Source organism: Saccoglossus kowalevskii, chromosome 5 (assembly GCF_978046115.1).
Source record: "Saccoglossus kowalevskii chromosome 5, keSacKowa6.1, whole genome shotgun sequence".
Lineage (NCBI taxonomy): Eukaryota > Metazoa > Hemichordata > Enteropneusta > Harrimaniidae > Saccoglossus > Saccoglossus kowalevskii.
In genome coordinates, this window is record NC_140645.1 from 37135155 (window position 1) to 37149186 (window position 14032).

Below are 14032 nucleotides of genomic sequence, written 5' to 3' on the forward strand. Positions count from 1 at the left end.
AATAGTAGACAAATATTAGTTGCCAAGCTACTAATTCATTTTTCATATTTCTCCATTACTCTCAGCACACTGAGTTCTTTGTAAGCGTTCTTTTATCCTAATTCTGTAATTTGAATTAATCAAAATCGACTTTAGGGTCATTATGGAGTGGTCTATAAAGCTATGTGGAAGCAATATCCGAATATACCTGAAATGAATGAAGAAGTAGCTGTCAAAACATTACCAATTTCCTACAAAAAAAGCCGTTCACATGTTGATGATTTCAAGCGAGAAATTATGAGTACAGTTAAGTTTGATTCTCCAAGGGTTATTCAAGTTAAAGGAATTTCTATTGGTAAGTATAAAAGGACAGTACCTAGGTTTGGTCAGTTCTACCTGGGTTTGGTCAGCTGTACCTGGGTTTGGTCAGCTGTAACTGGGTTTGGTGAGCTGTACCTGGGTTTGGTCAGCTGTACCTGGGTTTGGTCAGCTGTCCCTGGGTTTGGTGAGCTGTCCCTGGGTTTGGTCAGCTGTAACTGGGTTTGGTGAGCTGTACCTGGGTTTGGTCAGTTCTACCTGGGTTTGGTCAGCTTTACCTGGGTTTGGTCAGCTGTACCTGGGTTTGGTCAGTTCTACCTGGGTTTGGTCAGCTGTAACTGGGTTTGGTCAGCTGTAACTGGGTTTGGTCAGCTGTAACTGGGTTTGGTCAGCTGTACCTGCGTTTGGTCAGCTGTACCTGGGTTTGGTCAGCTGTAACTGGGTTTAGTCAACTGTAACTGGGTTTGGTCAGCTGTAACTGGGTTTGGTCAGTTCTACCTGGGTTTGGTCAGCTGTACCTTGGTTTGGTCAGCTGTACCTGGGTTTGGTCAGTTCTACCTGGGTTTGGTCAGCTGTACCTGGGTTTGGTCAGCTGTACCTGGGTTTGGTCAGTTCTACCTGGGTTTGGTCAGCTGTACCTGGGTTTGGTCAGCTGTACCTGGGTTTGGTCAGTTCTACCTGGGTTTGGTCAGTTCTACCTGGGTTTGGTCAGCTGTACCTGGGTTTGGTCAGCTGTACCTGGGTTTGGTCAGCTGTACCTGGGTTTGGTCAGCAAATGGTACAGTGTTAAGTGTGTTCACCTCAGGTAAATTGTTAGTATGATTCTAGTTGCATTTATTCACTTGCAACCAAAAACTTAATAACTTAGTCACTTGTAATATATTTTCAGATCCAAACTCTGTTGGACTCATGATGGTAATGGAATATCTACCCCTTGGTGCCTTAAATAGTTACTTAAGAAAGAATCCTCAATTACAATTAGAAACATTGTACAGATTTTCTAAACAAGTTGCTGAGGTAAGTACTTTAGACAGTTTCTGATTTGCCATATTTTGTTCTCAAAGCATGTAACGATTATGTTTATCCATGCCTCCATCATCATTTCTTGGAAATGCCTGGGCCGGACTGATGTTGTTCAAAGGTAATACAAAGCCAAGTCATAATGGGATTTATATAAAAAGTTGATTTTTTCTGTTTGGTCAACCTTTGACCAACTAGCAGCCATTTTTGTCCCAAAATGTCATCAACTGTTTCTTTGCGATTTCATTCAAACTTGTAACTGTCATCATTCATGGTACATGTACAATATTTGTGATTTTGCGACTATTTTGTGTATATTCAAATTTTTTGCCTATTTCTTATAGAGATTTTTCAAGATTCGGCTTAAAGTTAGTGTCCTTAACTATTTTTTGGATGTGCTTTTATAAAAACTAATTAATTATGAGTCAGCAATACCTCTTGTTGGCTTAGCATAACTACAATCTTTTTAAATATTGCACAAAAAATAAACCGCAGCACACCATAGTATAATTATAGATGTAATTTAATGTATTTTTTGTATGTTAATGGACAATGAATCTTGTAACTTGTATGCACTTTTTATCTTTTACTGTCTTTCACTTTTTAGCTCCACTGTTGAATTTGTCGAGAGGAGCTTATCATATGAGTGATTGTCCGTTGTCATCTGTCGTCGTTCGTCTCAACTACAATTGTTATTGCTTTGATACTTGGTGTATATGTACCTTGGGTAGACCTCTTTGTTAGCTTCGCTGTTGACTTTGTCGAGCAGAGCTTATCATATGAGTGATTGTCAGTCGTGGTCTGTGTCAACTTTTTATTTTTTCAACTTCTTCTGGAAAACTACAATTGTTATTGCTTTGATACTTGGTGTATATGTACCTTGGGTAGACCTCTCTTAGATTTGTTCATTTTGTGATGATATCTTTAATTCTCTAATGTTGGTGAGTATTCTTGTCATTTTTGGTAAAAAGTGATATTTTTGACTTCGTGTTGAAAACAGAAAGTCTGATTGCTTTAATATTATTATTATTTATTTCCATTTCTCTAAAGAAATACACTCCACTAACCTGGGGGAACAGGTTACAATGCATATAAAAAGAAAGTTACAAGCGTGACTTTAATTGCCTCAATAAAAGAAAATATTACAACTCATCTATTGGACTCACACTAACAAATTATATCTAATCTGAAAAGCTGTGTATACAAATCTTGCAAGAATTTTGATGATTTCATGGTTATCCTGAGAAAAAATATATATAGATTTACTGATAGGCCAAAGGAGCTCAAATTGTGGTTCAATGCAGTTAATTCGATCAAAAAGTGGTTTTCGAATATGGTTATATGCTGGACAAACTGCCAAAAAATGAGTCTCATCTTCAACAGCATCTATACATATTTTGCAGGTTCTATTTCCCACTGGAGTTCCATAATGTCTATCGATCTCAATGTGTACCTTATGATTAGAGCACGGAAGTTTAGTTAAAGCTTGTCTGTACAAGGGAACACAAACGATATCTAAATAATTCTCATAAAAAATATTTGTTTTAAATTGGCGAAACGTTCGTAAATTATTTCTACTCTTTGGGGACATATAGATCATTTCATAGTGATATATAGAGGATCTCCAATGAGTGACCGTGTAATATCGGATTTATTAAATGAGTGTAGTAATTAATTACTAGACTAGTAAGTGTAGTAATAATTAACTTGAGGATCGGCTGTTAGGCCCCGGGGTCACTAATCACTCTTGGGTGTGTGTTTACTGAGTGGAACAGCATTCGACCCTGCGTTTCACATGAGTGTAGTAATTTTCATATGTTCCGAGCCAAAGGTTCGGAACATATGAAAATTACTACACGAGTTTAATAAATCCGATATTACGCGGTCACTCATTGGAGATCCTATTTATCACATGTATTCTTTTTTGTTGTAATTCAAAGCCAAATGTTTCCACTGTCGTCGGCAGCCGAAATCGACAACGCAAACACTGGGCGCATTGATTCAGTCGAACAAGTAAAAGTGAAGAGTCATTGAAGAGACAAAAGCGATCAAAAAGAACTTTAATAAAAGTCCAAACACCAAACTAGTTAGAATACAAATAAACAAATTACATTATTTTTAACTTAAACACTTAAAGCGAAAAACGAAAGCAGTAAAAACTATTAAATACATCAAAAAGCTGTAGGAACTACAAGTATTTATCGGGGGTTTCCCTGTCACTCCATGACGTCATTGACATGGTCCTCGAGATCAAACATGGAAGTCAATGCTACGTCGATTGAAAGTTATTATTTAGTTCTCATCTGATGACTGAGAGGAATCAAACACATATATCCAACGTCTTTTCGGTGGAATTGTTGAGCTATCATTGTTGGCAATGTTGTAATGTACGTGTACATTAAATACTCCGCCGGAAATGGGGCCTTCAAATATCGGTGTGGATTGTGAACTCAGGGTCGAGGCCAGATGGCTGATATTGGTTGATGTCAACTGGGACGCGATGTTACGTTGTGGTTGAGGTTGCATAACAGAAGGTATTGATGTTTGGCACGGGTTTGATGTGCTATAGTTAGGGGTGGCTACTTGATGATTTAAAATGCCAGAAATTTCTCTGTGTTGGTTTTCTGATATAGTGCTGTAGGCATTGACGGACTGAATGTAACGATGACCGGAGATCTGCATTATTTGTGTCGGTGGTATATTTTGGTCACTTAATTTCTGGATGAGATGCTTTCTGGCACTATGATTTGTGAGGCGTTTGTTTGGGGGTAAATTTGCTGCAGTTGCCATATTTTTCATCAGGGAACCTATTTTATTAATTCCGATAGGCTGGTGACGGAACCACTGCTCACCCGGTCTGGGCAGTCCGCGAGAATGCGTGGCGATGTAGTATGGGTCGTCACTATTTGTGTAACCAGCTGGCCGTAGACTGAGGTATTTTTTGAAAATAGCAACTGGACATCTTCTGGGATTCGCAGGGACGTCCCATATCTTTGGCTTCACTTTTCTGGTATCCCTTGGATTTTCTCCAGTCCAAGTTTTAGTTTGCCGTTCAGAGAACTCACGACCGCTACTATCAGTACATAGGCTCACATCTCCCCAACACATGTTACGGTGCTCGGTATTACCCCTCAGACCAAAATGTACTGTGTTATAAAACCACATAGTATTTATTATGGCTTCAGGACTGTGGGACCCAAACTGTCCCGATTCCCACAGAATTTCGATTTCCTCATCTGTAGCCGCCTCAGCTGTTCGCGGTAGGTTGCCTTTACCATCTTTCTTTAATTTCTTCTGTTTTGCTTTTATTGTTTCCCGCACCTCATTAAACTCAATACTACTGATCAGTGAATACATGTATTTGTGTCGTTTCAGGTGACGTTCAAAGCTAGAAAGCATAGATCGTAAGGAAGTAGGCTCGTAGTCATCACCGCTTGGTTTACGGACACTGATAAAAAATTTGCATAAAATTGTTTCCAGTTCATTTGGAGGGATTTCGTGGATTTCTCTAGCTTCGTTTATTTCTGGTGTCTTCAAAAATTGGCCCAGTAATCTCAGTTTTCTTGGCTGTGTTTTTGTTTTGTTGAGTTTTGATTGTTCTTCTGACATCGTCATCGGTGACTGGCACAAATCTACATGGTCGTGAAGGCCCGGCCTCGGCGCCGTCGCTGTCAGTGGTCTGTGCTGTCGCTTCACCCAAGGAAGCATTTTCTGTGACAAAAACAAAATGTTACATTTGTTATTATAAATATAAAAATAAATTCATGTTGTGGAATCATTTTATTTAGTACTCGCAGTATTGTGATGTATTTTTACCCAATGCATTATGCGAGCATACAATACGCCCAGTGATCATGATCTCAGTTTATCAGTTCTGACGAAAGAAAAAACGTAAACGTACCTTCACTTGGTCTTTCTTGCTCATCATTCATAAATTCTGTCACGTCTATATCAAAAGTATTGACTAAGTCGCCCATATGTATCATGATTTCGAATGTTCGATCAGCTGAAGGTTTGTTTACTTTGAGATGCAAATTTGTACGATTGACAGCAGACGAAACATTATCATGCCCGAACTATTTTTGGGTTGGGAGAATTGAGACTGTGATGAATATCTTTAATATTTTGTTTATTCAACAGCGATAAAATCAGAGATTATATAGAATCTAAAAATCTAATAAGTATAATATGTAATAATTTCTACATAATTTGTCATTAAAATCTGCCTCATTATAAGTGTTGCATAATTCAGTACTAACTTTACTGATTAGGTCAAAGGTGAAATTAGCTGTATTGGCCTATCACATCACAGACTTAAAGTGTGACGTCACTTTCAAAGTGTGTAATACCAAAAATATCACACAGGTGTTATTACACCGAAAGTGCATGATACATGTGATAAATAATATCTTTTTTACGGAAAGCGTTTAGATATATTATTGAATTGTTCACTACTATTACAGTCAAACCTGTGTTAACGGCCAACTGAATACAGCAGGCCACCTGCCTATAGCGGTCACATATAAACAGTCCCTACGAATTTTACATGTAAAGTACCCTGTTTATAGCGGCCACCTGCCTAACGCGGCCAACGGCCACGCTTCAGCGGCCGCAGTGATCAGTTGAACTGCATATAACGGACATAGTTCCCGGATGTCTTGCAGACGACTGCCTCCCACCTCAGACAACGAATAAGCTCACAAAGGTCAAAGTTAGCACGTTTTCACATCTTTCATTCAACCGATGGCTTCGGCAATTATGTTTTATTCTTGTTTATAATTTGGTTTACCACAACAAGCACACCGTACCGATGGCTATGGAACGCCAAAAACATAATTAAGAATTTGAAAGTGCCTTGATAAAAAAACATGCTGTCATTAATGTTTTGTTGAAATATGTTTACCATGGGAATAACTTACAATTTTGTTCAATGAATGAATCGAGCAACCACAACGATGACGACCCGCAAAAGTTTTGTGAGTTGCTGGGACACAGTCACTGTTCCTATGCATGTGGCTGGGGTGAATCGGAATGCCGACGGTAAATCCCTGATCGAATTGATTACCAACAAAAAAACATAACAACTCACTTGTTATTTAGTATCGATATTTATTCACTTTGAACTCCTATAAATATCGATAAATATGCATGTAACTGGAACTGATAGCAAAAAGGAAACAAATCAACGCAACGGCCATGCCTGTTGTTTATCCATCCAAATAAATTATGCTAATTAGCCTTGCATATGTACGTTCTTGTTCTTATGATAACTCAAAAAGTAGAGTCGCTTCCGTTACTGCCTATCGATCACTGTGAGGGAATGTGTGCGCAGTATCGTCTCGTTGTCCAACTAAATTCATTCAACTATTTTGTTTTCTCGGTTGCTACTGCCTCGGTACATTTAACAATAGATGCTTTTAACAATGATGTTAAATTGACCTCAGTTCACTGGCCAAAGTCGCCAGGCATATTTCACATGTTTCTATTGTTGCATCAGTACAATAACATGGAAGTCGCACAGATTTTGATTGCGCAAAGTAATGTTTTGATTAGGGATCAACCATTTCGTAAGTGAGGTAGGTCGAGAAGATTTTTGAAAAAAAATGAACAAAATGTTATGGGAATTGTGATTGGGGATGAAACTTTCAAGTTGTCACGTAACTGGAAGGAGATCCATCACTACAATAGATAAGTGTTCTTTTCGTATACGTAACGTTTTAGGGATCAATAAAGCACTGCTAACTGTCCTTCTCCCTTCTCCTTGAAAGAATTTGCTATAGCCCAGAGACACTCCGATTTATTAGAACAGTTACCAGACACAATAGATATTAAAAGAAACATGCAAATTCAGAATAGCTAAGCAAAGAAAGCTGAGTGATTACAAATATTTAATTTTCATACTATTCATTATTGTGCACAGTTTACATAATACAATTTAAAATCAACATTTTTTATTTGTAATAATGTGTTTGGATACTGTGTACAGTAGTGTAATAGTGTGTGTCAAATGGGGTTTCGAGATCTGTTTTAATACATTGATTCAATGCCTAATTAATATTCATGAATAAATTAGTGAACCTATATAGAAAGGTCACTTGTCTATAAAGGCCAAAATTTTGAAGTCCCTTGGTTGACCGCTATAGACAGGTTTGTCTGTACAATGAAAAATAATATTGTGCATATTTAGTTTGTTTGTTCCCAAAAAGGAAACCTGTTGAATTTTGGGATTTCTGAAACTGAAAATCAGTGTAAACTGATTTGGCTGATTTTGCAATAGATTTCAATATTATTATAAGGTTATTACGAAGATACCTCAAAGTATGCACGAAGACAGTACAGTGGCAGTATCGACCAACGCTCAGCGGAGGTCACTGCGACAGCGTACTGTCTGAGTGCATACTTTGAGGTATCTTTGTAATAACCTTATTATTATACATCTTTTCCTAACAAGGATACATCATGGGAATGTCGAAATCTAAAAAGTTTAGAACAGAATCATCGAACTTCTTTGTATGGAGACCGGTCAAATCCTGGTGGCAGCCATGTTTGTTTTTATTATTAAAAGACACTTACGCACGTAATCATTCCATATTTGGAATTTGCATTTCCTTATATGGTAGGATGAAAATAACCTGTAAAATACCGCAAAATTACGGCATGCTGTAACTTATGGCGTTACGGTGACAGATGTATAATAATAATTTGTATGTTGACAGGGTATGCATTATCTAGAAGAACAAAAAGTGGTACATAGAGATCTTGCTGCTAGAAATATTCTTGTTGTAACATCAGATACTGAAGACTCAGATAAAGACTTGGTCAAGATCAGTGATTTTGGATTGGCTCGTGTGATGACTGGCAATCCACAAACTATGTATTACAGACAGAAGACTGATACTCCAAATCCAATCATCTGGTATGTATACGATTACATTCTTCTGTATTATGTTTTGTTTCAACAAGCAGCTATTTTAATTTCAAAATACTGTTTCAGCATAATATATGCCTGTTTGTATTTGTACACTTCTATATATAATACAATGGTGGAAACATGTGCACATGCATTATGTCAGTTTGAAAAATAACATGCCTGGACCAAAGCCTGCCACATTGTCTGTACCAGCGCTTGCCACATTGTCTGTACCATAGCTTGCCACATTGTCTCTACCATAGCTTGCCACATTGTCTGGGCCTTAGCTTGCCACATTGCCTGTACCATAGCTTGCCACATTGTCTGACCACAGCCTGCCACATTGTCTGTACCATAGCTTGCCACATTGTCTGACCACAGCCTGCCACATTGTCTGTACCATAGCTTGCCACATTGTCTGACCACAGCCTGTGCCTGCCACATTGTCTGTACCATAGCTTGCCACATTGTCTCTACCATAGCTTGCCACATTGTCTGGGCCTCAGCTAGCCACATTGTCTGTACCATAGCTTGCCACATTGTCTGGGCCTTAGCTTGCCACATTGTCTGTACCATAGCTTGCCACATTGTCTGACCACAGCCTGCCACATTGTCTGTACCATAGCTTGCCACATTGTCTGACCACAGCCTGCCACATTGTCTGTACCATAGCTTGCCACATTGTCTGACCACAGCCTGCGCCTGCCACATTGTCTGTACCATAGCTTGCCACATTGTCTGTACCATAGCTTGCCACATTGTCTGTACCATAGCTTGCCACATTGTCTGGGCCTTAGCTAGCCACATTGTCTGTACCATAGCTTGCCACATTGTCTGAACCATAGCTTGCCACATTGTCTGAACCATAGCTTGCCACATTGTCTGTACCATAGCCTGCCACATTGTCTGGACCACAGCCTGCCACATTGTCTGGACCACAGCCTGCCACATTGTCTGGACCACAGCCTGCCACATTGTCTGGACCACAGCCTGCCACATTGTCTGTACCAGCGCTTGCCACATTGTCTGTACCATAGCTTGCCACATTGTCTCTACCATAGCTTGCCACATTGTCTGTACCATAGCTTGCCACATTGTCTGTACCATAGCTTGCCACATTGTCTGTACCATAGCTTGCCACATTGTCTGACCACAGCCTGCCACATTTGTCTGTACCATAGCTTGCCACATTGTCTGACCACAGCCTGCCACATTGTCTGAACCATAGCTTGCCACATTGTCTGTACCATAGCTTGCCACATTGTCTGTACCATAACTTGCCACATTGTCTGAACCATAGCTTGCCACATTGTCTGTACCACAGCTTGCCACATTGTCTGTACCATAGCTTGCCACATTGTCTGTACCATAGCTTGCCACATTGTCTGAATCATAGCTTGCCACATTGTCTGGACCACAGCCTGCCACATTGTCTGGACCACAGCCTGCCACATTGTCTGGACCACAGCCTGCCACATTGTCTGGACCACAGCCTGCCACATTGTCTGGACCATAGCTTGCTACATTGTCTGGATCACAGCCTGCCACATTGTCTGTACCATAGCTTGCCACATTGTCTGGACCACAGCCTGCCACATTGTCTGTACCACAGCTTGCCACATTGTCTGTACCATAGCTTGCCACATTGTCTGTACCATAGCTTGCCACATTGTCTGAATCATAGCTTGCCACATTGTCTGGACCACAGCCTGCCACATTGTCTGGACCACAGTCTGCCACATTGTCTGGACCACAGCCTGCCACATTGTCTGGACCACAGCCTGCCACATTGTCTGGACCACAGCCTGCCACATTGTCTGGACCATAGCTTGCTACATTGTCTGGATCACAGCCTGCCACATTGTCTGTACCATAGCTTGCCACATTGTCTGGACCACAGCCTGCCACATTGTCTGTACCATAGCTTGCCACATTGTCTGGACCACAGCCTGCCACATTGTCTGGACCACAGCCTGCCACATTGTCTGGACCACAGCCTGCCACATTGTCTGGACCACTGCCTGCCACATTGTCTGGACCACAGCCTGTCACATTGTCTGGACCACAGCCTGCCACATTGTCTGTACCATAGCTTGCCACATTGTCTGGACCACAGCCTGCCACATTGTCTGTACCATAGCTTGCCACATTGTCTGGACCACAGCCTGCCACATTGTCTGAACCATAGCTTGCCACATTGTCTGGACCACAGCCTGCCGCATTGTCTGGCCCATAGTTTGCCACATTGTCTGGACCATAGCTTGCCACATTGTCTGGTCTAGTTACATTTATATTTCAACTTGATTGATTGATGGTGATCAATCATTGGTAGCATAGTAATTGTCACTAAGATATGGCATTCAGTTGTTCATAATGTCATTATGATAGAAAGTTAACCCTGTCATTTGGACTACGACCATGGCGGAAATGCACTATATATGCAACTAGCATGAAAAGACGAGATTTTCAATGCTAACTACTGTTACCTTGAACAAAAAGTTTTCAACAAAACATTGTACTTGATTTATAAAATAAAAACTGTAGATGATAGTCATGCATTACCTATAATGGGTTAAATATTTCATCTTGTCTAGGCATTGTCCGGAAGGAATTGAAGATAAGAAGTACACTTCCAAGGGTGATGTATGGGGATATGGAGTTCTGTTATGGGAGATATTCAGCTATGGATCACAGCCAAGGTAAAGTTTCACTCTTCACCTTGACATTCTTGAGACTACAATCATTTTAAATATTTGTGTGAATTGCAAATAATATGTTCTAAATTTCACTGATTTGCATTTCAAGGTTTCTGTTTTTGGTTTTAATTGTGCGTTTGAATTTCCCCTGTTAATGCTTTCAAATAGAATTCTGATTGCATGGGTTTATCAATTAATCGCTGCTGATCCAGATTAATGCACCAATACAGAACAAATCTGGGTGAAATATTTCCAATAGTAAGAACTCAAATTGTGGTAGCAGGACTACATCACAAAATTTTCTTTGTTTTTTGGACATGCACAACATTATACTGTATTTCTAAGAAAACATCTAAAGGTGAGAAAATAGCACAAACTCAACTTTGAGGCAATCCTGAACAACAAAATTGATATATGTTAAATATGTAGGAGTATTCTTGTCTCAGCAACTATCCTAAAATACAGTTTTCTGAAAGTTTTTGACTTTTGTTTTCATCGTGATGATTGCCAGGCAACATACAATAGGCTGCTTGTATAATTTGACCTGTGACCTTTTACATTATTGCACTTTTCTTCCAGATATATATACAAAAATAATGAAGTTCCTTGTCTGAATGTTATTGACTTTATTAAGAAAGGTCTTCGACTGCAAAAACCACAGCAATGTCCTGATAAAGTCTACAAGATGATGCTAGAATGCTGGAACATTAAGCAACAAGAAAGACCAACATTCAAGGAAATTACAGATGAAATATTACATATTTGGTTTGATGAGGAACACCATAGTGTGAAGTTCACATAGAAATAAACTGTGATATTTAATGTTGCATGTCAATTCTTATCTAATCATGTATTGCTCATATAGTTGATATTTGAAACGAACTGAAATGCAGTTATAGTTGGTGTCTGCTTACATACATTGCACCAGTATCTGGAAAATGTGAAATGTGCTGTATTTATTAGAAGCAATTTTAATCAATGCTAGATTATTGAAATTCAACGTTTAACTAACGCCACACCTCTGTTATTTACATAAGTACATATGCTGCTAATCCAAATTTAGTGGCATCAGTTACATCAACAATGTTTGAACTTATAATGCAATGAGAATGTCTTTTAATCTGATAAATTATTGCAATTGTATTGGTGATAATGGGTAAACTCAAAGACCAATCAACTGAGTTGCTTCATTATATATGCGCATATGGTCTTTTTTGTCAGATGAATATTGATTATGATTGATATACCTGGTGTAATTCATACAAAATTTATATCCATAAAAATATCTAGTTTGTGATCCAATTGTCTAACACTTAAAGCTTTAAATGCCAGAACTTATCCCTCCAAACATTTGTATGCATATTTCTATCACTTCTTGCTAGAGTTTGGATCAAATGGATATAATTTCCCAGTCTTGATCAAAACAATTTATGTGACAAAAGTCAACTTTGGTATAAAAAGGTGTCATATTTATTAGTGTCAGCCTTCAGTAGATGATGCAACTAAATATGTATGTGAAATGAATACTGTAAAATGACTAATTTTCGCTGGGTTTAAATTTCACTGATTTAGCATTTCAGGCATATTCTGTGGGTTTTAAACTCACAGTTTTATTATTTAGATAATGTGCTCTATCCTCAATTTTACATATTCACTGGGTTTTAATTTAGCGCATTTTCCAGTCAGCGAAATTAAAACCAAGTGAATAATTAATCATTTTACAGTACATATACTGTATTTGCTCTGTTAGAAACAAGCATAAATCAAAACTTGTGTTGGTGATAGAAAATGTATCTATTGTTAATATATGAATACTGTGGAATACTTTATTTTCGCTGGAATAAATTTTCGCTGAAAAGGCTTTTTGGGACTTTTGTATGGAATTTATTTTCACTGATTTTTGATGAGTTTAATGTGAAATATAGGAAAAAAAGTATATTCGCTGGATTTTATTTTCACGGAATCTTCCCTTCAGCAAAAATAAATTATTCTACAGTATATTACGCTAATTCAATCACTTGCAGATAACAAAACTAGTGTAGTTTTTCTGGACAGTGGTAAAGTTGTAAATAAAATGTTGTCTTTTTTTTACATATTGAGTTTATATTGTCAGTTTCAAGCCCTCATATTTATACACCTTTGATTGCATATAATTCTACATCTTAATGTGCGAGAGTTTTAAACTATTCATTGCCTTTCATCCATCTATCTATAATGCCAAGTAATTTATATATCACCGAGATCAGATTACCAAAACTGTATTCGTCTGTTCTTGTTATCGTAGTTGTCATCTCCAGCGTAAATTATTTGTTGTGGTTAAAGCAAGTTAATCCAATCTTTTTCAAACTTGGATATTTTATTAACTGGGGTGAAATCTTGGCATGTGTTATGTAGATTTTTGAAAATATTAAAATAAATTGTCAAACTAGGAAATTATGAGAACCAGTTAGGTAGGTAGTATTATGTTTTGTTAATTAGGTAGTGCAGTAACCCAATATTATTTTTCAATAAAAATTATTTTTGTCATCAAAAATTGACATGTTCTTTTCCTGCCAAAATGTTGACTTGTATTTTTAGAAACTTTTATACAATTCATGTAACATTTTAGGTTATTGACATTACTAGTAATAAAGTACATGTAGTATTATGTAATTACTTAACTTCATTGTTATTCATTTCTGGTCACAAATTGTATTTTAATGTAATTAGGGGCCCAAGCCTGTAGGGCGTGGCCCCTATTCTTATTGTTCGGTTTTTTCTTCATCTTCTTTCTTTCTTCCGTAACTTTTTTCGTCAAGCCGTTTGAGAAAACCGCTGAACGGAATGGTCTGATAATGCTCTATACTGATAGTCCCTAATGTGAACTGGTGCAACATGCTTTCAGAATTTTGATTGGCCAATTAGTTTGGCAGCCATATTGGATTGAAATAAAACCGGAAGTGGCTGTTTGACCACTTTCTGAGGGTCTAGGCGTCTAGATTTTTTTTATGGTATATAGTACAACTCATGTGTAATAAATATCAGAAATAAAAACTTGATTGATTGGCTAACTGCTTTGGTTTTGACTGAACGGTTGGCTTTCTAAACTCGCTGGCACTGTCATGTGGTC

At 38.2% G+C, this 14032-nt stretch overlaps 1 protein-coding gene across 4 annotated transcripts in view; it reads left to right on the forward strand.

The window, feature by feature from the left end:
- The window catches only part of LOC102806750 (tyrosine-protein kinase JAK2-like), a 43031-nt gene extending 29448 nt beyond the window's left edge, over positions 1 to 13583 (forward strand). For 2 of the 4 annotated variants that reach the window (XM_085499387.1, XM_085499390.1), the window contains 5 exons: positions 136 to 334; positions 1187 to 1314; positions 8034 to 8233; positions 10822 to 10926; positions 11503 to 13583. In XM_085499387.1, the coding sequence (XP_085355513.1) occupies positions 136 to 334; positions 1187 to 1314; positions 8034 to 8233; positions 10822 to 10926; positions 11503 to 11725 (855 nt within the window). In that variant the 3' untranslated portion in view covers positions 11726 to 13583. Of the gene's footprint in view, positions 1 to 135; positions 335 to 1186; positions 1315 to 1661; positions 1686 to 4692; positions 5079 to 8033; positions 8234 to 10821; positions 10927 to 11502 lie in introns of those variants that run through there. The other 2 variants (XM_085499388.1, XM_085499389.1) reach the window with 2 other exon arrangements.
- The last annotated feature ends 449 nt before the right edge of the window (positions 13584 to 14032 follow it).